The sequence below is a fragment of the Polyodon spathula genome, chromosome 9 (assembly GCF_017654505.1).
Source record: "Polyodon spathula isolate WHYD16114869_AA chromosome 9, ASM1765450v1, whole genome shotgun sequence".
Lineage (NCBI taxonomy): Eukaryota > Metazoa > Chordata > Actinopteri > Acipenseriformes > Polyodontidae > Polyodon > Polyodon spathula.
The window spans coordinates 14,096,141-14,120,340 of NC_054542.1; the positions used below are offsets into that span (position 1 = coordinate 14,096,141).

Here is a 24,200-nt window from a genome sequence, read left to right on the forward strand (position 1 = left end):
CCTCTGATGCTGGTCTGAGGGGGGCTGTCCTGTCTCAAGAAGCAGACGGAGTAGACGATCCCATTTATATATGAGCAAGAAAATGGCTCCCAGAGAGAGTGTTTGGCCATCAAATGGGTTACATACACTCTTCGATATTACCTATTGGAATGTTCCTTTCTCCTCATTATGGACCACGCACCTCTTAAGTGGTTAAATATGATGAGGGACACGAACGCCCAGCTAACTCTGTGGTACCTGGCTCTGCAACCCTTTGACTTTCGAGTGAAGTATCGTGCAGGCAAAGAGCACAAAAGGAGAGAGGACAATCTAGGGAGTGAGGGTTTGCTGACTGTTCCTTTGGCTCCACTCTGAGGGGTGGGATATGTGAACGGGAGAGAAAGAATCTGAGCTGCAAATCTACATCCTGACCAGGAAGGACGCGAAGGTTGGTGGTACTCCTTCACAGGGACGGGCCGACTCAATGGTAGGACGGAACTGGAAGTCAGCCATCTTGGGAAAAGGCCTAAGCTGTAAGACTGCTGAACCACTCAATTGTGATCAGCTGTGTTGCGTGCGGCGATTGGATAAAGTGTAGCACCGCGCTGATAACGCTGCACTGTATCACCACTTTAAGCTGTGCCTGGGCTATTGGGACTGTATGTTACTGTTTTTGTTTACCCTTTTTATTTGGAACTGCAATTCCAGCCTCCCCAATACCATTACTGGTAGCAGGGATAAACCCTACTGTTTTTTGTGTTAATAAATAATAAACTGGACCATTCCCATTGTAAATAACAGTATATCATTCCTGCAATACTCACATCCTGACAATACCATTTGACCTTTTAGGCTGATTTCCCTTTGTATTTAATGGGAAAGAAAATAAATGGTACACAGATTACTGTGAGAAGACCAGGGATTCTGAACTTAATATGGATGCAAACCCCTCCCCCATCTTTTTTTCATCATCTTAAAAACTAGCATAACCAGAGTATTTTGACATAGACTTAAGCACAAAATAGCCTCAGTACATAATTTTGAGAGAACAGTAATAAACAAGACTGTTTACATATGACTTCTTGTTACATCCTTGTTTAGTGTATCCTTTACATTATCTATATCTGAGACATGTACCTGTTAATGCTAACAAGGAGGTTAATAGACTTGAACACACACAGACTGTTTGACTGTGAATACGAACATTCTTTAGCCTAGTTATAATAGTTCTTTTGGTTTTACTTCTGTTAGGCCAGTATGCTTTTTAGTGGATCACCAGGGATCATGATGAGTTCAATTATTCTGACCTGAAATTCTGAGCGTTAGAGGCACAGACAGGGTGTCTGCTGAAGAAGCATTCTTGTCAGCTTTTAAATTTATGTGTAAAAGTTAGTATCTGGATAAAACACGTTATAATAAAAAGCACTGAGCTTTAGATCTGGCATGGCCTATTTTACTAAAAATAACCACTCCATTTCCATTTTAACACAAAACTGGAACGCATTCTAAGTTAAGCAATTAAGGGAAAATGTATTAAAAAGCTTTAGTACTGATAATTTTACTCTTGGGAGTTAAAACTAAGAAACTTCTTAATTTTAAAAAAATAACTTACAGAATCCCTTGCAGTGTTTACACATTACTGTATCCCATGTTGTCCAAATCACAGACATTTATATTTCAACATATTAACAATAGTTTTAATATTTTTGTTATTCACATATCACAGGTAAATAAAAAAAATACAAAAATTAATACAACGCTCCGATACAGACAACTTGGGACACAGCAAAAGTAACATAATGCGTTTCTTGCAAACTTTATAAGGTGTTGTGTAACACCTTAATGAAATTTAGCTTGAATCTGTTAACATTTTGAGAACACTGCAACAGTCAACCAATGCCAGGTTATAGAGGAGCAGCGGCTCCCTGGAAGGGAAATGAAGAGCTGATGTTAGAAGGAGAGAACAATATTTTCTCTTCTTCAAATTAGCAAAGGGAGGGAGTCGCTGGTTTGCCGTTCCTTCCAAAGGTTGCCGGATGATGGATCGACCCTCCCTCGAGCCCAGCCACAACAAAGGGCAGTGTGGGACTTGATGGAGGATGGTGGAATTTTAAAGGTGGAGGGAGGTGGCCTTGGATTGGCCGCTGTGCTATGCATGAGGGGGAGGATATGTGGCAGACTAGGGGGAGGAGAAGAGAAAAATGCAGTCCAGGAGGGGCTAAAGGACTACTTCCCCCAGAATGCCACGGGAGAGAGCCAGGATGAGACTCATCTGGCTCTAATAATTAATGTGTCACCTGCCTGTGATTAAGCAGGCAGATATAAAGGAAGTTCAGAAATGTTTGTTCAGGGCAGTTTGCTGTCTGTGTGAAGACAAGAGGCTGTCATTTTGAAGAGAGCTGTGTGGTTTAATAGAAAGAAAAAAAAGGAAGTGTGTAAACCTTTCTGTTTGTGCTTGTTTTTGTAACCTGAATATAAAGTCTTTTTTTCTGACTGGTAAACAGCCTAGCTGTCCAGTGTGTTAGTTTAGAAGAATTCACCTAAAGTATTAGTTAGTACTCCATGTGGGAGTTAGTTATTGTTTTGTTTATTTCTTTTATTTCTGTAAATAATCGCACAAAAGTGCTTAAAAACCTTCATTTTCTGTGCCTGGGACTGCATAAAAAGGGCAATTGAACCTTAAAATCAGCAAAATCTTTCACAGTAGATAGATAGATAGATATTGATATTAACAAATATAATGAACATTTAGCTACTATATGACTGGAATGAATTAACAGCATTAAGACCTAAATATACATATTGGAACAGCTTTTATATAATTCTCATTGTGCTGACAATAAACATAAAGCTGATTAGGAGCCTAGGATGTGAATGTATTGCCATAGCAACAGAGGGATGGAAATTACCACCCCCTTCTACTGTAGTCCATGGATGTCAAAAGATAGGTAATTCTGTCAAACTGTACAGAATATGTACTTATTAAATGAATCTCTTACCCACTTCATCCCGGATACTGGCAAGCTGAATGGAGAGTTCCTTCTCTTTCACAAGGGCACTTTCGTTCTGCAAAAAAAATTGCAGAGAAAAGGTAAACATTTTAAAGAATTATTATTTTTGTTTTATGTAGGATACATTTGATACAGTAACTGTCAGCTGTTGTCTCCACCCATATGGAAGAATGAAGTACTGCAGTACATTAGTCTGTAGTATCTTAGTATTTCATTAATTAACCAAAACCTTTAGGTATTAAATGAGGAATCAATTCAGAACAAATTATCATTTACAATGATGACCTGGCATGAGGCTCACACCACCACAGCAAACAACATAAAACACAATGAATGCAGAGCAAAACATAAAATATAAAACGCAGCAGCAACTTAGCAGGTACAGAGGTCAGTCAAAATAGCTGTTTCCATTAACAAGACGAACACATTTCTAGCGAACTTGCAAAATTTCACACATTTCATCGTACAAAAGCAGGTTTCCATGAAGCTGGATTTTTTCTACTGACTCGTTAGACTAGCGTATAAACTCTCGCAAACAACCAACCTCGCTGAGTATTCTGGTCACATAACGTGTTGCTGGACTGAACATGGACCCATGTATTTCCAAGAATTAACTGAAATTATATATACACACACACACACACACACACACACACACACACACACACACACAGATATGGACTGGAGAGGAGGGCTATAGTGGAAAATCATTTACCTGAGGGAAGACTATTGTTACCGACAGGGGGCTATAATGCCCAAAGCTGCACCCTGGAGGTAACAATAGTCTTCCCAAGGGGCATTTAAATTTTCCACTATGAGCTGAATCTGTAGTGCATATTTAATATATGAGTGAGTCAAAACAATGAGAGGCAAAGTTGGACAGTAAATATGTCTTTATATAATGTAAGCCATAAGTATTGCAAGCTTTTTATTGCGCGTTTTTCACGTAAACATTTTTGGCAGAAATATCTTAGTGCTGTACATATAATGAAGTAATATACTACTACCAGTGCAACAGGTCACAACATTTCTGGAGCAAAATAGATTTTATGGGTGTGATTCGCCAAATATTTTGGTCGCAAATATTTATGGCTTTACAGTATTTTGTCTAAATATAGCTGATACAGCATAAGTAAATAACTAAACAACAGATAATGTTCTTGAAGTTCAAACTGCGAGTTTTTTCTTTCTTTTGTAGTACGTTTTGTAATTAATTTTCTGTTATTTCACAGAATCGCCGTTCAGCAGTTTTTTTCATTCATCCATTTTAAATTCTTGTTGAGGCGGAGGGTGTTCCTTTGAAAAGGGGCGGGACTGACAGTGATCCAATCACGTGACAGATGGAGACTATTGTCCCGTGGCGTAAGGATGTTAGAGTAATAGTTCAATCAATTTTTCCTCCTATGATGAGGTTTTAATCAATATACACATACACACACACACACACACACACACACACACACACACACACTTCTTATCTATAGCTTCCAAATTTTCATATTTCTTTAAAGCTGTACTATTTCCCTCATATGTAATCGTTATAATACTACTACTATGACTACTATTACGACTATCAATAATAATAATAATAATAATAATAATAATAATAATAATAATAATAATAATAATCAATAATAACTAGAACTGCCAGCCAGTTTTACAGCTCCCAAGCCCCAGTATCAGTACCCATCTAAGCGTGTTTACTTCTCAATATGCCAAGTTTAAAATCAGCAACTTCAACTGATCCACAGAAGAAGATTTTGAAAGTTTTTTTTTCAAAAATGAGCCAGGCAGCCATCTTGTTTCTTAAAAGTCAGTTGTATTGATACAGTGTCAAGGATGATGCTTGTGAAGTTTCGAGTTAGTCAAGTAAACTGTCAACTGAGGCAGTTTTAAATTTCAGATGTAAACATACACTTGGCAGCCATCTTGTTTTATAAAACAAAACCATTTTTACATATTTGTATTCCATTCTTACTGGGACAAAACTACCATGTTTGGAGTTTGTTGGTCAAACGGTGTTCAAATAGCAGCAGTTTGCTGGTAAGGGTGCGTTTTGATAAGATTTGTGGCAGCCATTTTGACATTAAAATTTATCGCAGAAACTTCTGCTTTGCAAACTTGATGCAGGTTTGGATGCTGATGATATATGCCAAGTGTCAGATCAATTGCTTCACCGGTTCCCAAGAAGAAGATTTCTAAAGGTTTCTAAAACAATGCGTCAAACTGCCATTTTTGTTTCCGGTCATCACAATTTTTTAAAAGTCAGTTGTATTGATACCGTATCAGGGAAGATGCTTGTGAAGTTTGGAGTTAGTCAAGTAAATCGTTTGTCAAATGACGTAGGTTTAAATTTCAAATGTAAACGTATAAGTGGCGGCCATCTTGTTTTATAAAACATCACCATTTTCACAAATTAGTATCCCATTGTTACTTGGAGGATAACTACCAAGTCTAGAGTTTGTTGGACAAACGGTTTTCAAACAACAGCAGTTTGTTGTTAGGGGCGCGTTTCGATAAGACTTGTGGTAGCCTTTTTGACATTAAAATTTATCACATCACTTCTGCATCACGGTGCCAATTGCAATGACACAGCAGCAAATTTTTTTCAGCATCTGACAGCCAATGTATCCAGCTTGTTACCAGCCAAGTCAGAACCTGATCAGGCACACAGCCTCCAAGCAGCAGCAGTTTAAAATTTTGGGAAGAAAAAAAAAACTTTAACAATAACAACAATAAACAACAAGACAGAATGGCAGTCCAGTATCAGTAAACTCCAGAGATAGCTGCACCGAAACCTAAAATAAGATATTTCAATTCTGATTGGGGAAAATGAATGAATAGGTGTGGAATACATGAGGTGTGGCCAGGTAATGAAAAAAAAAAATGTAATCTACAGTGGCTACAGATCACACATGAAGAAATAGTATAAAAAAAATATATATGATGAAAATATTAAACATATCTGCAGCAGAAAAGGAGATGTCTGTAACAGAAGTGAAAGAAAACAGAGGGCCAGGTGTACGTCGGCATTTGTAAACTTGGACCAGTTTGGCAAAAGCTGTTACAACGGATAGCATTTTTAAAGAAATCGCCACACAATCTTACCCCAATTCTACTGCCTTCCAAAGACTGTACTGTAGTGCATAAACTGTTGCCAGAAACAATGCGAAATTTGTCGACTGCATTTTTAGTGAAACCCTGAAATGTTTGTGCACACCGCCTGTGCACAGAATGTGTGATGAAAACACTGACCAAAGTGACACGACTCAACTTATTATTTACCACCATTTTGTAAATGTTGAAGTTCTGGGTTTTTTAACCTAACAGAAATATATGTCCCCTGTACTGCAGAAAATCTAAGTGCAGCCATATTCAGTTGTTTGGAAAATGAACAAAATAATTATCCAGTACATAAAATTGTGGGGTTTAAAACGGACGGTGCGTCGGTAATGCTAGCACAGCATTATGAAGTATGTTTATTTTATATCATAATTAAATGTACATAATATTAGCAGACATAATATATGAGCATGTCCTAGTGAGGTCCGTATTTTGTAAGGTGTCCGTTATGTATCATGACTGTGCCGACCCCTGCAAATAAGATGTGTTATTTTAAGTTAAATTGCCGTAGCTGCTCAGTGCGGTGCTCCCCAAGCAAGTTTTTTTGTTACAAAAAAACATAGTGATTCCAGAATCATTCTTTTTGGTGATTATGGGGGGCAATTACAGCTATGGGAAAACTTTTGCAGCACCCTACAAATGAACCAGCTTTGCTTCATAAAGATGAATAAAACCTGCTGAATAATGTTACATTAACATGTTGAATTATATACTGCTTTGTAGTTTTACATATACTTAAAGGAAAGCTATATAAAAAAAATTTAAACATCTGACATATCCAAATCTAACATGAGATTTAGGGGTCCCCGAGTGGCTCATCCAGTTAAGCGCTGCCACTGGGAGCGGAGGATGAGTCACACAGCTTGAACAGTGCCAGTTCGTGTTCGGGCTGTGCAATGAGGCCGAACTTTGCTGGGGTCCCTGAGGGAGGCGTCAAATTGGCTGCGTGGGGGTTAGCTGCGGTGAGGACGAAAAACATAATTGGACATTCCAAAATAAAGTAAATAAAAATAATAAAAGGTTACTGTGATGAGTCAAAGGGGTTTCGGTCTGCAATTCAGCCTCCCAACAGTAGAAGGCATCAAACCAACTCGGGATTTCCCTTACCAAGGTCTTGTGACCATGACAAAAGTCATCTTTTTAAGGGGCGGCACCTTGGTGAGGGGCGGAAGTACGAGTATGTAAATTCCAGCCACTGGAGTCAAGTGAAATTAAGGATACCTGTCAAGTTTGGGATTGGTGATCCACTGACTACCGGGGCGGGGTTTGCATACTAAAGGGAACGTGCTACTGTGTTCGGGGTTTGGTCCTAAGGAATAGAGGCGGGGAGAAACAGGCTGGAGGAGGACTTGGTTGTTGTGGACTGTGTCACGAACGGGGGCTTTACTAACTGGTTCTTTTCTGTTTTTATTCCTTTTGTTTTATTTTTTGGATTAAAGCAGAACGCGACGAGGACTAAGAGGCTCCCGTTCCTTTGTTTTTGATTACTCCCGCACTCCCTCCCTCACATCCTTTTTTATTATTTTTCTTTTTTCCTCGTGTAATATTAAATAAAATTTTAATTGTTACACGTAAATCACTGTCTGGAAAATCCATTTGTACTCACACGCCTCACACGTGGTGTCAGAAGTGGGATATGGATCCAGCTACAGTTTTGGCGATGTTTAGGGAGCAGGAGGAGAAGCGAGAGGAGAGGGAAGCACGGCGCCAGGAACAGCTCGCCCAGTTCTTTGGTCAGCTGGTAGAGAAAATCTCGACACCAGCGGCGGAAACAGCGGTTGCCCGGATGTTTTCTTCACAACCAAAGCTACAGAAGATGACTCCGGAAGATGATCCTGAGGCGTTCTTGGTCACCTTTGAGAGAGTGGCAGAAGCAGCAGGGTGGCCCAAGGAACACTGGGCCATGAAATTGGCACCCTGTTTGACAGGACAGGCGCAAGCAGCATACAGAGCCTTGATGGCCCCGGAGGCCGCGGATTATATAAAAGTAAAAGAAGCCATTCTCTCACGCCTCGGGATCACGGAAGAAACATACCGGCGCCGTTTCCGGGAATACCAGCTGTCCAAGGGGGTGCGGCCCCGGGTTGCGGGACAGTATCTCCTGGATCAGTGCACCCGGTGGCTGCAACCGGAAGAACACACACCCCAAGAACTGGTGCAGAAGATCGCTATAGAGCAGTTCACCTCCATACTACCGCCAGGAAATCGGGAGTGGGTTAGAAGGAATCAACCTACCACTCTCGAGAAGGCCATCATCCTGGCGGAGGCTTATGAGGATGCGAAGGAAGGCGCCGCCTCTGACCCCACTCCTGCGCCTAAACTAACCAGGACCAACCCATCAGTGAAGCCCAGAGGAGGTAACCAGACCTTCAGACCATGGAGGTCGAGGTTAGCCCCATCTTGGGCGAGAGAAAACCCCCCTAACCTGTCGGTCACCGACTCACAGGACAAACAAACCCCGTTGGTGCCTTCTACCCCAGTCTGTTATCGATGCAATGAGCCCGGACATATAGCCAGGGATTGTCCAATGATGGAGGTAGACCTGGCAAGAAGATCCTGGTCAGCAGTAACAGGTAAGAACACTGGGGAATGTTGGGAGGGCCCTTATCAATTAAGAGTACAGGTCGGGGATAAGAGTACTAATGCATTTGCAGACTCTGGGTGTGCACAAACATTGATTCGACAAGCTCTTTTGGAGGGGGTAACCTGGGAGCCACAGGGTAAAGTGGCTATCTCATGTATCCATGGAGAAACTCGGGTTTATCCCACCACTAAAGTTAGACTTACTGTTAGGTGATTATTCAGCTTACGTTAAAGTGGCTGTAGCGCAATGTTTACCATACCCTGTTCTCCTGGGAAGAGACTGGCCGTTTTTTGATCGTATTTTAGGTCGGGAAATGGTCTTAGTTTCTACCAGGGGACAATCTAAACAACGGGAGAAAACAATTGGCGAGATTTTCCCGTTACAATCCGACCTGTTTAACCCTAAAATCCGCCTGAGAAAAACAAAGAGAGAGCGCAGGGTGGAAAAATATGAGGGAACTCTGAGACGACAAGGGGAGGGGTCTGACTCAAAGGTAAACCAATCTTGTAAACGGCAGGGTAAAGGAGTAGGTGTTCAGTGTGACCGGGGCTGCGAGGTTACTGATGTGGAAGGTCACATAATAAAAGACACTCCTCTCAGCGTACCTAATCATTGGGACCGAGATATTGACCTGGGCTATGAACAACAAAATGATCCCACATTACAGTATGCTTGGAAACAGGTTAGATATGTTGAGGGGAAGGATATGCAGGAAGGACAACCAGTGGTATTTCCGCATTTTTCTGTATCTGGGCACTTATTATATAGAATAACCCGGGCTCCCGGGACGGGACAGCTCGTAAAACAGTTATTGGTTCCTAGGCCTTTTCAGTCAGAAGTCATGAGATTGGCGCATGACATTCCATTTGCAGGTCATTTAGGAACTGAAAAGACTCAGGAACGAATTCTGGCCCGGTTTTTTTGGCCAGGGGTTTATGGTCTTGTGCGGAAGTATGTATCTGAGTGTCCGGAATGTCAATTAGCTGCCCCTAAGTTAGTTCGCCCCGCACCTCTGGTCTCACTGCCAATTATTGGAGTACCGTTTGAGAGGATTGGTGTAGATTTAGTAGGCCCTCTGGAGGGAGCAGAGTCAGGATATCGGTATATTCTGGTAGTAGTGGACTACGCAACACGATATCCAGAAGCTGTTCCCTTACGCTCTATGAGTGCAGAAGTAGTAGCAAATGAATTGGTTAAAATATTTTCTAGGGTGGGAATCCCGAAAGAAATTCTCACTGATCAGGGCACTAATTTTATGTCTGGCTGTATTCAGCAATTATACAAATTACTGAAAATCCGTTCAATTCGAACCTCAGTTTTTCATCCTCAAACGGATGGGCTTGTTGAACAATTAACTCCTGATCAACGCAAAGAGGTAAGCAATTTAATCAAAATGTTTGGTGATGTGTTTTCTAACGTGCCCGGAAGAACGCATTTGATTGAACATGCTATTATCACTCCGCCAGGTCTGAGAGTTAGACAGAGACCGTATCGCATTCCAGAAAGTCGGAGAGATTCTGTCCGGAGGGAGGTGGAGTGTATGTTGAAACTTGGGATAATTGAACCTTCCCGAAGTGAGTGGTGTAGCCCAATTGTACCAATAGACAAACCAGATGGGTCACTACGGTTATGTATAGACTTTAGGAGGGTGAATGCTATCTCTAAGTTTGATGCATATCCCATGCCTCGGGTAGATGAACTCTTAGATAGGCTGGGGCGAGCTCGGTTTATTTCAACTTTGGACCTGACGAAAGGATACTGGCAAATTCCATTAGCAAAAGCCTCTCGTGAGAAAACGGCATTCTCAACCCCAGATGGTCTTTTTCAATTTTGTACTATGCCGTTCGGACTTCATGGAGCTCCCGCAACTTTCCAGAGACTGATGGACAGGGTATTACAACCTCATCGAGAGTATGCAGCTGCATATATCGATGACGTAGTCATATACAGTTCTTCCTGGAAAGAACATTTGAGTAGATTAAAAGCCGTCCTACAGTCTCTGAGGAAGGCGGGACTCACAGCGAACATGGCAAAGTGCGCTATTGGAAAAGAAGAAACAAAATATTTAGGTTTCATAATGGGTAAGGGTAGAGTAAAACCGTTGGTTTCAAAAGTCCAGGCTTTGTTGGATTCACCGGTTCCTACCACAAAAACCCAGGTGAGATCATTGTTGGGATTGGCTGGTTATTACCGCCGCTTTATTCCACACTTTTCCACTATAGCCGCCCCTCTCACTGATCTCACTAAAAAGAACGCTCCAAATAAAATTAAGTGGAGTGCAGAGTGTCAGACAGCCTTGGAATCTATTAAAACTAATTTGAGTCAGGCCCCAGCATTAGTAAGCCCGGATTTCAGCCGAGAGTTCATCCTTCAGACAGATGCATCGCAGACTGGTCTGGGGGCGGTTCTGTCCCAGGAAAAAAATGATATAGAACACCCGATATTATATATTAGTCGGAAGTTACTGCCGAGAGAACAGAGGTACTCGGTGGTAGAGAAAGAATGCCTGGCAGTAAAATGGGCGGTGGAGTCCTTAAAATACTATCTTCTGGGACGACCCTTTGTACTCATCACAGATCATGCCCCTTTAAAGTGGTTAGACACAATGAAGGATTCAAACGCTAGGATTACGCGGTGGTACCTGGCGCTCCAACCCTTCGCCTTTCAAATAAGGCATCGTGCGGGTAAGTTACATCAAAACGCTGATTTTTTTTCCCGGGAGGGAGGGGAAAAGGAGGGGTTAGAGGTTTCCGAGTGTTCCTTCGGCTCCACTCTGAGGGGTGGGATATGTGATGAGTCAAAGGGGTTTCGGTCTGCAATTCAGCCTCCCAACAGTAGAAGGCATCAAACCAACTCGGGATTTCCCTTACCAAGGTCTTGTGACCATGACAAAAGTCATCTTTTTAAGGGGCGGCACCTTGGTGAGGGGCGGAAGTACGAGTATGTAAATTCCAGCCACTGGAGTCAAGTGAAATTAAGGATACCTGTCAAGTTTGGGATTGGTGATCCACTGACTACCGGGGCGGGGTTTGCATACTAAAGGGAACGTGCTACTGTGTTCGGGGTTTGGTCCTAAGGAATAGAGGCGGGGAGAAACAGGCTGGAGGAGGACTTGGTTGTTGTGGACTGTGTCACGAACGGGGGCTTTACTAACTGGTTCTTTTCTGTTTTTATTCCTTTTGTTTTATTTTTTGGATTAAAGCAGAACGCGACGAGGACTAAGAGGCTCCCGTTCCTTTGTTTTTGATTACTCCCGCACTCCCTCCCTCACATCCTTTTTTATTATTTTTCTTTTTTCCTCGTGTAATATTAAATAAAATTTTAATTGTTACACGTAAATCACTGTCTGGAAAATCCATTTGTACTCACACGCCTCACAGTTACTTAAAAAAAAAAAGAAAATACTGCAAAATACTAAAACAGATAGTACTGTTTTCTTGATAAAATACATGGGTTGAACAAAATAAAAAATTAAAACACCTGGCATGTGTTGTAAATATACTATACAGCAAAGTATACCTAAAAAGCTGCATCTTCCTATTGCAAGTCAGTTTTTGTCAAGAGGGGCAAGACATCAGCATCAAACAGAAATACCCTGGCTGTAGCTAGCGACCAGTTGCCTTACTTCATAGATTCAAGGGCTGTTAAGTAATGTATTACATTTTAAATAATTCTATTGAGCACTCACATATTCAGTACTCTTAATTCAACCCCTACCTACCCCATGACAATGTTAAGGCTGGAGTTTCTATTTATTCTTTCAATACCGTTCGAGCATTTTCCTTGTCTCATTCCTTATAATTCAACCTTTACAATGATCAGCCAATGATATAGCACACACTAAACAAAGAATGATTTTACTATAGCTACAGTAACAGTGCAGCTGGAGACCTGCTGTTTATGATACAATAATAGAAGCTGAGTGCGCACCCAAAAGGCACAATAAAGAAGCTGTCTATGTTTAATTAAAAAAAAGATGCAGCACATGCAGGAGAGATCAAGATATTACCAGGAATCTGGGAAATCATAAATTCAAGGAAGTTTCTGCTGTTTCCACTGCAACGACTCAGAAGGAGCAACCCAAGCATAACAGTGCTTTCCCTTTATAATGCTGTAGTCGGGAGCCATAGGTAAGAGACCTATGCAATTTGTGTTCCACCTGACAATGAAAATCTACTGCTATTATGAGACAAATGGGAACCGTGACCACACCGCCTTATAACCTGTTCCGCTGTGCAAAACACCACTTTATAATAAGAGAACACTATAAATACACACACTTAAACTGTTTTCATAAAGACATAGTTGACACAGAAACCAATTTACAGCATGCATGTTGTTTTCTGTATTTTTAGACTGATATAAAATGCTGTAAACAAAAACACCTTTAGAGGTATGCAAATAAAAAGGAGCAATTTTGCCATTTCTGTTTCCTCTCCCACTCATACCTAATGCCAATGAGCTCTTGGCTGTAATTTTACCACCCATTCTGGCACCAACAGGCAGTCTTACAGTTCTGTCAAGAGGTTTTCTCTAATGAATTGTAATTCTGAGCTTTAATAGAGGACATTCTTCCTTTATTTCCCTTAAGGACCCTTTTCTTTTCAATACCTAACCACAGCTTCCTTTCTAAATAACTTATTCATCTGCTATGTGCTATATTTAAATGTATTCAATATTAAGTTGAGTTAATGGATGCATGTATGACAAAAGTACATAATGACCTGCAAAAATAAAACTCCATTCTTTGATTTTGTCATCGTAACTCAAAAAAATGCCCATACACTGTAGTCTATTTTAAATAAACAAGAACAGAAACTTCTCTTTTCTGGTAGCTGACAACCTATGCAGCAACTCCAAGCATTTGTAACAACATATTGCACAGATTACAATAAATGGATGGTTAAAATACCAGCAGAGTAGCAGTTTAAAATAAAGTATACATTAGAAACCTCATCATAAAACCTGATCAAAATATTTGAGACTACAGATCACATTATGTAAGGGACTGCAGTCTGTGAGAAAAAATGCCAAATCTGATTACAACCTAGTTTTGACATTAAACAGTATTTTTTAACCTGACAGAAATCCCAACAACAAGAAAGCAACTTAATTCAATTATGCTCAGCAGAGCCAGAAACACAGACCCCAGCGATACAGCAGTAAGCCTACGCCTTTAAAGTCTGTAAAGGGGAGGGAAAGAGATTTACCGTCTTGTCCAGGCACTGGAGGCAGTAATATGGCTTGCAGCAGCACTGGCCCATTCTAGTAGGCTTGCCGAGAGGAAAGCCTGCTTCATCAGACAGCCGGTGTGAGCCCTGAGTCAGCAGATCACTGTACAAAGCGTCGAAGACACTGCCTACAAGCAGCTCCACCTGCATGTGGCTCCACTGCTACTTTAATTCTCCTAATTCTCGCAGAGGCCCTGAGTGAGGAGTGATCCAACAGGACTTCTTTGGTCTCCAGCTGATGGGAGTGGCAGGAGGGCAGTCTCAGAGAGAGGCTGATCAATAGATGCATAACAATGAGGTCTTACCAATTTCAACCCTTCCCTGAGGACAGGACTGTGCCTCATAGAGTAGGTCTGTTGGTAAGACTGACCTAATCTGCAGACACAAGTCATTACACCATTGTTAAACCATCAGATTGAAGATTTAGATATGATTTGTGGAGCATGAACTTTATATGATTAACCCAACACAGCATTTCTGTCCATTGCAAAGAGAATCACAACTTTAAACTGCACCATTATGTGTGACATCACATATGACATCAACAATGACATCACTGATGACATAATTAATCACAAGACAAATGCTCCTCGAAGACTGGCCATAGGAATATAACCTGGGTGGGTCTGCTAAAATGTATGTTTTTAAAAAAGAAATTGGGGAGGGAGGTTCCATCTTTGTGCTACTGCTCAGTGAAGAAATATAACCACGGCAGAAGTACAGAGATTTAATCTATACTTTCTGTCTCCCGTAAGTAACAGAAGGTACAATACTTCAGTCACTTTATATGATATATCATTGTATTTATCTTTTTTTATTTATAAAATGTCTGTTATATCTAATATCTTCTTTCTTTGTTTATCCGAGTGCAGTATAAGTTTGTATGGCTAAAGAACATAATTTCCAGTGTATGTATATCTTCATATAAGAAAAGTAGTTTGTGTGTTTATTTAATTTAAATGTTTTTTTTCTGTTTGAATGTTCTTTTTAATTTCTTTAAGACTATTTTATAAATCTTCGCTAATCTTTAAAAAGTTAAAAGTTTGCAAATGTTTTATGTCATAATTCCATATACTGGGACATGTTACGTCAAAGTAATTGGTGGAATAGTTATAATGACATACAATTTAGTATGCTAATTATAGAAATACAATTGTTGAGTTCATACTATTTGCTGTTTTTTTCTTAAGGGTGTAATACGTTTGTAATGTCTATTTTAAAATCATGTTTCACAGTAGATACTTATTCTTCTTTCTTTCACCTTTCACCCATAGTAACTTCACTATTACTGATGTGGAATGACAGTTTCTCCATCTGTATTACACTAACAGATGCTTTGGGACCAAGCTGTGGATAATGATTTCCCAGTGTTAAGGTCTTATGGCCAATCTTCGGGGAGCATTTGCCATGTGAATAGTTCTGCCATCAGTGATGTCATTGCTGATGTCATATGCGACATCATACATACGCATAATGATGCAGTTAAGGTTGCGCGTCAACCTTAACTCGCAATTTTCTCACTTTTGAGAGTTTTGCTTGAGTATACTTAACATTGCTTTATTAACAGTTTTTGCAATGACTTTCCTTACGTTTTATTTTTTTTATTTATTATTAAAACAATTAAATAAATAAATAAATAAATAAATACATTTTAAAAAGTTATGAAGATTTCAGTTAACATTCCTTATTTAAATAACAGATCAGGTTGAAACAAAGTCCTGCTGTGGAATGGATTGCAAGTGCCAAGATTGGCTGCCCCTGAGTGTTTTAGTAAATTGCAAGTAGAAAAATGTTAGTATTCAGGAATAATTATCTGTCATAAAAAAACACATATGAAATAAAAACTAATGATACATATCAAATAATTAATGCATTTCTAACAACATATATTTTGAAAAAATAACTTTATTCAACAAGCTGTATCTATATATATAAAAAATGTAATAATTTTGCAGAGCATTTTATACATTGCAGGACTTTGCTTCAACCAGACTTGTCCTTATTTAATTGATCATTTAGGAAATGTCTGGTTGAAACTTAAGCAGGGGCGGTTGGTCAACAGTGTTTGCTTGCTCGCCGAACCCTCAGTCTCTTATTAATGAATTGCGCTTGCTTTCAGTGTTGCCAGATCTGAAAAGTGGAAATATCGTATTGGAACCTCAAAATGATCATATTTTCAGAAAAAAATATTGTGCATTCTAAAATTAATATACCACATGTTTTGTTTTTTTGGTTTTTTTTCCCATCCTTAACCCTTTGCTGTCCTATGTCGGACCTGGTACGAGATTAAAATTTTCCTTTCAGGTCCAAAAAGACATCACGCACAGGCCCCTAGTCGTTTTTTCTTAGGAGAAAGCTGAGAAAACCTTTCAATGGCCGAGTGAGACCGATTGAAGCCGAGAGAAGCAAAAAAAAAAAAAAGGACTTGGATCTGAGCAATACGCATAGTCCCTTCACTACAGACATAACAGACATAAACAAACAAGGCAGCGTCTTCCGCATCCAACACTCAAAGAAAATCACAGACATTTGCCAAGCTTTTTGAGATGTTATACTAGTAGAATAATGACTTGGACAGCATTATTGAGGAGTTGGTGATAAAACAAGTGGTCAGGAGATTATTTATCAGTATGCACTACTATGAAGAGATATGTGATAAATACAGTGAACAAAGAGTGGGGATGGAGGACTGAGTGTCCTGTTGATATGCAGAGCCTTTTAAACCTGCTTTACTGTGAATAAAATTACTTTTAAACAGCACGTGTAAAATAAACAGCGCGTAAAATATGCAGCGGAAGCAGGGGTCGGCACCATCAAGTTGCGAGATGGACACTTAACAAAATTACCGGACTCAGTGACGGACATGGGGGGTGTATAGCAAACAGCAGAGCACAGTCCGATTTAAAGCACATTCTCCCATATATATAGAGGACCGAAGCACAAGAATATCAATGAAGAGCAGCACAACTGTATATAGCTACAGTAGTTAGCTAGGCATCATAATAATAATAATAATAATAATAATAATAATAATATTAATAATAAATTCAACTCACTTAGTGTTTTTGAATGCACCTTGCCGCAGCAGCTACATCGAAGTCCTTTGTGCTTGTTGTTGCAGTTGCAATACGTAGACATGCATCAACACAACAGTTCTCAAGACGATTCCTTGTGGATGTTTTAATTGAGTTCATGTGGCTGAAGCCTCGTTCGCAGCAACAGGTGTCAGGGCTCAGTGTCAGCAAAAGAAGTGACAGCCTTGCTATTTCACTGTATTCATCCTCACTACTTGACTTAAACAAAAAACACCATAATTTGGTAACATCACTGCCACAGCAGTCTGAGTTGAAAAGTGTCTTCACAGCCTCATCCTCGCAGTACAATGTATACTGCATTTCAACTTGGCTAGAGTTAATGTGCTTTATAAATCTTGCAGCAAGTTTTTTAATTTCTGAGACTGGTGGCTTTTGGTTGCAGGGGTCCAAATAAAGCATGCATTTCACCAGCTCTTTTTCAGGAAACCAGGACTTTAATGCCTGTTCAAGTTTTTTTGCATATCAATGAACGTTGCTTTTACCTTAGCAATCTCCGTTTCTGGCAAGTAGTGCTGCTCCTCACACTCCCTCAGTATCTCTGTGACCTTGGCACTAGGGATAGACAGGTCGCTTGGAGTTATGAAAGATTCCCGTGTAGAATCCTCATTTGAAGGCTGTTTAAAAGGCTTCAAAATTACCTTGCAGTATTTCTCCAGAGAACAGTATGCGTTGTATAGATTTGAGTTCTCTTTCTGCAGTGCTAGATTCACTGATGCAAGAAGTGGCAAAACCCAATTCAAGAAACTTAGATATAGAATGAATTTAGGAGATTATAGCATGTCATGGTGTGGCAGAGCACAGCTCTGCTCTTTAGAAATTGGCAGGGATGGGGTTAAATTCCCCTACCTGCCTGGGTTCATTGTGTTCAGGTGGCTGGGGTTGATTAGATGATTAGTTTAATTAAAGATCAATCAGCACCCAGCCCCCTGACATAAAAGGAGGCCTCTGCTTCCCATTAAGGAAGAGGGAGATGAAAAAGCAGGTTGGTTTTTTTTGGTTGTTTGGAAAGTTTGAATCCAGTGATGGCATTGCCCAGCCTGGAAATTGTTATTTTTGCTTTTTGTCTTGCTTTATTTGTGTTTAAATTGTTTTGTTTTGGCCCTTGTGCCCTTTCATTTTTGTGTTTATTTATAATAAAATAGTTATTTTTTTGAACTGCAGTCTGTCTCTGGGCCTCTCTCTATCCACTGGCCAGCCTGCCACACATGGATATTCTGGCAACTTCTTCTATAACTCGGTGACCCATTCCCAAATGCCTCTCTCTCAAAGTACTGCACTAGAGAATCCCGCAGTAACTCAAACCTCTCAACGCAGGCAGCCAAACTTAACCAGCAATTTTTTTTTAAGTTAACCAGGTTTGAGTATTCCTCTTCATTCAGATCACAGATCTGTCTAAACTCCTTTTTTCTTGCAGCCCCACTTAAATGTCTCAGTGTCACTTTGACCGTGTCTTCCACAAAGTCAGGTATTACTGATTCAGCGTCTTTAGCCATTAAGACTTGGCGATGAGTCATACAGTGCTGGACAAATAAATCGCCATAACGATCTTTGAATTGCCTTGAAACACTTTCACGTTGGGCTAGTATTACAGATGCCCCGTCCGATGCAAATCCCAGTTTTCTCTACAGGGTACTTGTTTCGGTCATTTTCCAAACAACCAACGATGGCTTCCTCGGTTATTTCAATGAAGCTCAAAAACTCAGAGCGAATTTCACTTGCGTCAACATTCACAAAACGATGATAAATTATTATTTGACTCTTGTCACTGTGGTCAGTGCTCTCGTCTCACATTAAGTTTACAAATGGTGCATCTACTGCTGCTTGAACAGTTTCACTGTAAAGATAGCCAACTAAATCCTCGGTGTTTCTTGACACAGTTTTTGCACTGCAATGCAGTCTTTCAAAAGGAGCAGAGTTTGGGTCAATTTTTTCAGCCATTTCTTTGAAAACAACACCTGCTGTAAATGGCAGTTTGGCTTTTGCTAAACTGTAGGCAAGGCAAATATCATTCTGTGCATCTTTGCGATTGCGGTTAACAAAGTCGGTCATTGACTTTACCTGGCTTTTTTTCAGCATGGTCGCGAGCTACTGTTGACTTGTTGTTTCCTTACTTGGCCACATCTTGCGCACTCCATAAAATAATCTGTGGGTCTTTCAAAAATGAAATATTCGCTTTCCTAAATTGGGTTGAATGATCTTTTTTTTTATTTCGACGCCATGTTTTTTTCAATGTTAAGAAAAAGAAAACAGTGCACAACGTGAACGTCACTAACGCTTAATCGGATTGTATAACAAGGCTTCAGTAGGCGGTTCAGTGTCATCAAGATTCTGCAGTAACCATAGTTACGGTAGAATATTGTCATTGTCAGTTTCTGGGGAGAAGCAGAGTCCAAATCTAGCCTGTTCGCATCGCAATTGCAATATGTCCATAGATAAATCATGTCTTTTTCTCAACAGAGATTGTAAATCGTACTTGTTTTAAATAAATTACCACGGACTTCAAACTTTTTACCACGGACACTGGTGTCCGTGTACGGACACCTAGCTAGCTGTCTTCTGTAATGTTAACAGAGCGGCTGCAAGAAACGTTACGGTTCGGTATACAGGCACTTTTTTATTTTATAACTTAAAAAGCAAAACTGTATTCAGCTTCAACTACATCGGGAAAATGCTGTTTTTACAGTATTGTTGTTTTGGTGTTCAACTTGGATCTTTTGTTAGGGAAAGTGCTACTGTAGTAACAGTACCGGATACAGTTTAAAACTGTTATTGTTACATTTCTTTTTTATACAGCGGTTCTGAATAAGACTACATTTAGGCTGCAGTACAGTAGATAGTGGGATGTTACGTAGCAATCGTACGTAATTGCATAAAAAGCGCCAATGCAATGGCAGATAATTCATGAATAATTAATGCTGCACTTAAATAGAAATGTGTGATATTTCGTTGATTTCAGAAAGAAAAAATAAAAACATCAAGGTAAAATATAGTAACGTCTGTTTTATTTCTGCACATTTACTATGGAAATAGCTCTAAATGGCCAAACCATGGGGCAATTTACATAATTTGTTTAATTCGAACTTTGCACATCTCAAACTATTTGTATGGTCCCCAGAGATTTGAATTAAGCAGAGTTCACTGTACATATATTCAGCTCTTAGTGAAGTGGTTAGTTGTACAAGTCAAGATGCATTCTGCCTCACTACTGAAGAATAACCCACAAAAGTTTAATTGGTATAGTCTGAAGAGTATCTATTTCCGTATTATCTTCTTTAATTGTTGTGACCAGGACAATGTAAGATGTGACAGCATGATATTGGTGCTCAAACCTAAGCCTGTTGTGGAACCAAGACACAGGATAAAATACAAATACATTTCAAAGCTGCTGGTGTTGTAGTATACATTCCTAATTTAAATACAAAAATGTATAGCAAATAAAAAAGATATGATTTGGGATATATTTTGGTTTTGTGAGTGGTACATTTTCTTGTGTGGCCCCCCATCCCATGCAGCCCCCGGAAATTGGCCCTCCATCAGCAAAACTTTGGGAATGCCTTGTTTAAACTGTTTAAATATTAAAATAAAATTCATAAGCCTAATTATCTTTGTATAACTTCGTCTAACTTTAAATTAATGTTTATGAATACCCTTATTTGTTAAACTGTGTTCTTCTCAGTTTTAATCAGCTTTTATTTTGTGCCGTCTTTCCCTTTTTCTCCCGAAGCTGCTTCTCTTCAGCAGTGCTTTAGCTCAGTAATATCATGCTGTGTTTCGCAATTTTTCTTTTCACTTTTTTTTTTTTTTTGTTAATTTACTGACCACTGCTGCCTGTTTGGCGTAATCGTTATTAAATTAACCGTACAGTATATTTGTATTTTAATATTTATATAATGTTTTATATTCTTTTTTAAAATCTTGTTGATAGCCACGTCAGGCTTTTTGTTTTGTAGGTGTTTTTAAATTACTTTTTTTTACTGTTTGTTTGTAGCTGATCAGTGTTTTATTATGTCTGTATAAATTAAATACTGGTTCCTACAAATAAAATAAAAAATCTACTTCATAGTTAATTACAGTGTTATTTAAGATTCAGGGACAACTTCAATTTAAATAAATACACATTTAAATTTTAGAGTACATTCAGTGTGTCTCTCTCTCTCTCTCTCTCTTTCTCTCTCTCTCTCTCTCTCTCTCTCTCTCTCTCTATATATATATATATATATATATATATATATATATATATATATAAACCGAATTATGAAATGCTTTAGCCATGTTTTCAATTGAAAAAGACATGATGGCTGACATTCCTGACTTTAATAATAAATAGGACATCATAATAAACTGGACAATGCTTCTACCACTGAGGCTGGCCCCCTGGACCCCACCCCCTCACCTGCAGGTGTGAACACCCCAGATTTAGGCCACTATCCACCACTGAACTTAAGTCCTGTAGTGGAATGGATTTGAAGTGCCATGGTTACAACTGATATAAATAACAACACAGACATATACAAGTCATAATCAACATATTTATAGCACAAACAATATTTAAAAAAAGCAACTCGCTACCCAAAATAAGTCGTTTAAACTCTATTCAGAGCACGCTGAACATGTCTTATTAGAAATATACTTCAAAGCGCAGATCACACATGTATTATATGAATAACAACACAGATTTATTGATGTACTTATTAGTCTTTATATAGTGCTTTTATCGAAGTGCTTTAAAATGCATACAGCACATAAATTCTACTGTGTATACATTACTGTATCATTAGGCCTATAGGCTACATTTAGGGTTACCAGATTTCCAGATTGGAAAACTGGGAATTTTTTTGTTCAACTCACTACTGCATTTTTTAAACAGGTGAATGAACACAAAAGTATGACACTGTAATATTATTTTTCATGGTACATACACAGAAGTAGGCCTATTGTATTTAACATGTTTTATTATAGCCTGAATTTAAATGGAAATAAATGAACTGACCACGGTATGCTTATTCAAAGGCAGTCTTTGTCCCATACTTTGTTAACACACATTTGTATATGAAGTTAAACTGACCCATTGACAACACTCTGAAAAGGTAACATAATATGCAGCTAAGAGGGACATATATTTTTTGACCCAGCTTAATATAAACAAATAGAGCTGGTGTTACATGCTAAAAACATCTCTCATATATACACATATACTTGTATTGTATTGTAGCAATGATTCTGTGAACTTTGGTCCACCTGACTTTTTAGAAAAAGGAGGAGTTGGAAAAAGACAGTGATGAAATCATATTCTAATATTTTTTGTAAAGAAATTATATCCAATCAGTTTTGAAAAATGAGTTGACCAGATCCTTCCAGAATGTATAATTAACTCAACATGAGAACTGTCAAGGCCGAGTGATGATTAGATTTACTTGGGACTTCTGATGTATTCAATGGAGGCAAAATCCTATTTAAGTCCAGAGCAAGACCCCATTCGATATCGCTAACTACAAGCTGAAGTGATCCATGCTCTGAGGATCTCTGAAAAACTGATTGGTGTTACCTTTTGAAGACAGTTATTGTTTTTCAATATATCCTATACGATTCTACACTATCCTATAGGTTCCATTCAAAGGTACAGCATATGTTTATAGAGAAATCTCTTTTTTAACGCATTGCTATAAGGTAAGAAAAAACAGAACTCTCACACTGTAGATTATATATATGTGTGTGGTGTCACATCCACACACATATATAATGTCACTCTCTCAAGTACATGACTCTATCAATATATATATATATATATATATATATAGTTCTATGTTCTAGAATTTAGCAGTGGACGTTTTTAGCTTTTTGCATTTTATAGCCTAAGAGCTAAATTTATGCTAACCATATTCGTATTACTATATTGAACTATTAATGCTGTTAAACCTGTGAAAGCCGTACATGTGTCATCGATAGACAGCGTATGATGCTGACTTACTCGTCTAGCAGACGTAATGGCTATTAAAAACGCCACCTTCAAGGAAACAGAGCGCAGCATTCAGCCCCAACAACCTTTGATATATTTTGACCTGTAGGAGCGCTTCTTATCTGAATCGGGAGAGTGTGGACTTCAACAACTGAATCGTGTCTTCTGACAGTGAGGCCACAGAGTTCAGTTTGATCCCCAGGAACACTGTGGACTGAGACGGTACAAAGTTGCTCTTCTGTTGATGTATTGAGAGCCTTAACTTCGTCACATGATCTACGACCTATTTTGTGTTCGCCTCTGCGTGTGCTTTGGAATGAGCGCAAACTAGCCAATCATCCAGATAGTTCAGGATCCGAATACCTCGCAGCCTGAGTGGAGCCAGTGCTGCATCCATGCACTTTGAAAATGTGCGGGGCGCCAGCGAGAGGCCAAATAGCAGCACGCAGAATTCGTACGTGTTGACTTGAAAGGCGAAGCGCAGATATTTTCTGTGCGTAGGACGGAGTGGGACATGGAATTTGGCATCTTGCAGGTCGTTCAATGTGAACCAGTCGCCCATTGGACAGACTGGAGGATGCACTGTGCTGTCATATTGAACTGAACCTATTTGAAATCGTACCATTCGATCTTCTTGTCGTTGACAATAAATCTTACCATTTATTGTATTTGCTCTTACTTACTACTGCATTTATAACTGCTCTTACCTGTAATGTGATATTTTGTATTGTGATATTTTTTAATGTGATACTTTGTAACAATTGTAAGTCATCCTGGATAAGGGTGTCTGCTAAGAAATAAACATTAAATGCAAGTTAAAAGCACAGTGAAAGCAAGGTACGCTACCTAAATAAATTTAAAAAATGGTGTGAGCCCATGAAAAACAAAAGACATGACTGAGTAAATGTACAATGGTATTTATCTTGTTTTCAATGATTTTCATTTTTTTGGGGGGTTATAAAAGCTGACACCAGGATTCCTGAAAAGGGCAACAATAGACATATCCCCATTGGGACCTGTTAGTAGTAAGTACACTTCTAATTCTGCTGAAAATGTAGATCTTGCACCCAGAATGTCAATGCCAAAAGATTGCAAACCTTTAAACCACAATATGTTCTGTACAGATTATGTCAGGGTTTTGTCTGTTTTTTATTTGGATTTAATGACTTGCTGTATAATATGTTTATACATGATTGGTGGCTAACTTTAATTAAGCCGAGA

The 24,200-nt window shown here is 39.1% G+C and overlaps 1 protein-coding gene across 3 annotated transcripts in view; it reads right to left on the bottom strand.

Moving 5' to 3' along the window:
- LOC121320420 (microtubule-associated tumor suppressor candidate 2-like) overlaps positions 1-24,200 on the bottom strand; it is a 143,642-nt gene that overhangs the window by 25,386 nt on the left and 94,056 nt on the right. For 2 of the 3 annotated variants that reach the window (XM_041258737.1, XM_041258740.1), the window contains one exon: positions 2,979-3,045. In XM_041258737.1, the coding sequence (XP_041114671.1) occupies positions 2,979-3,045 (67 nt within the window). Of the gene's footprint in view, positions 1-2,978; positions 3,046-13,907; positions 14,002-24,200 lie in introns of those variants that run through there. The other variant, XM_041258741.1, reaches the window with a different exon arrangement.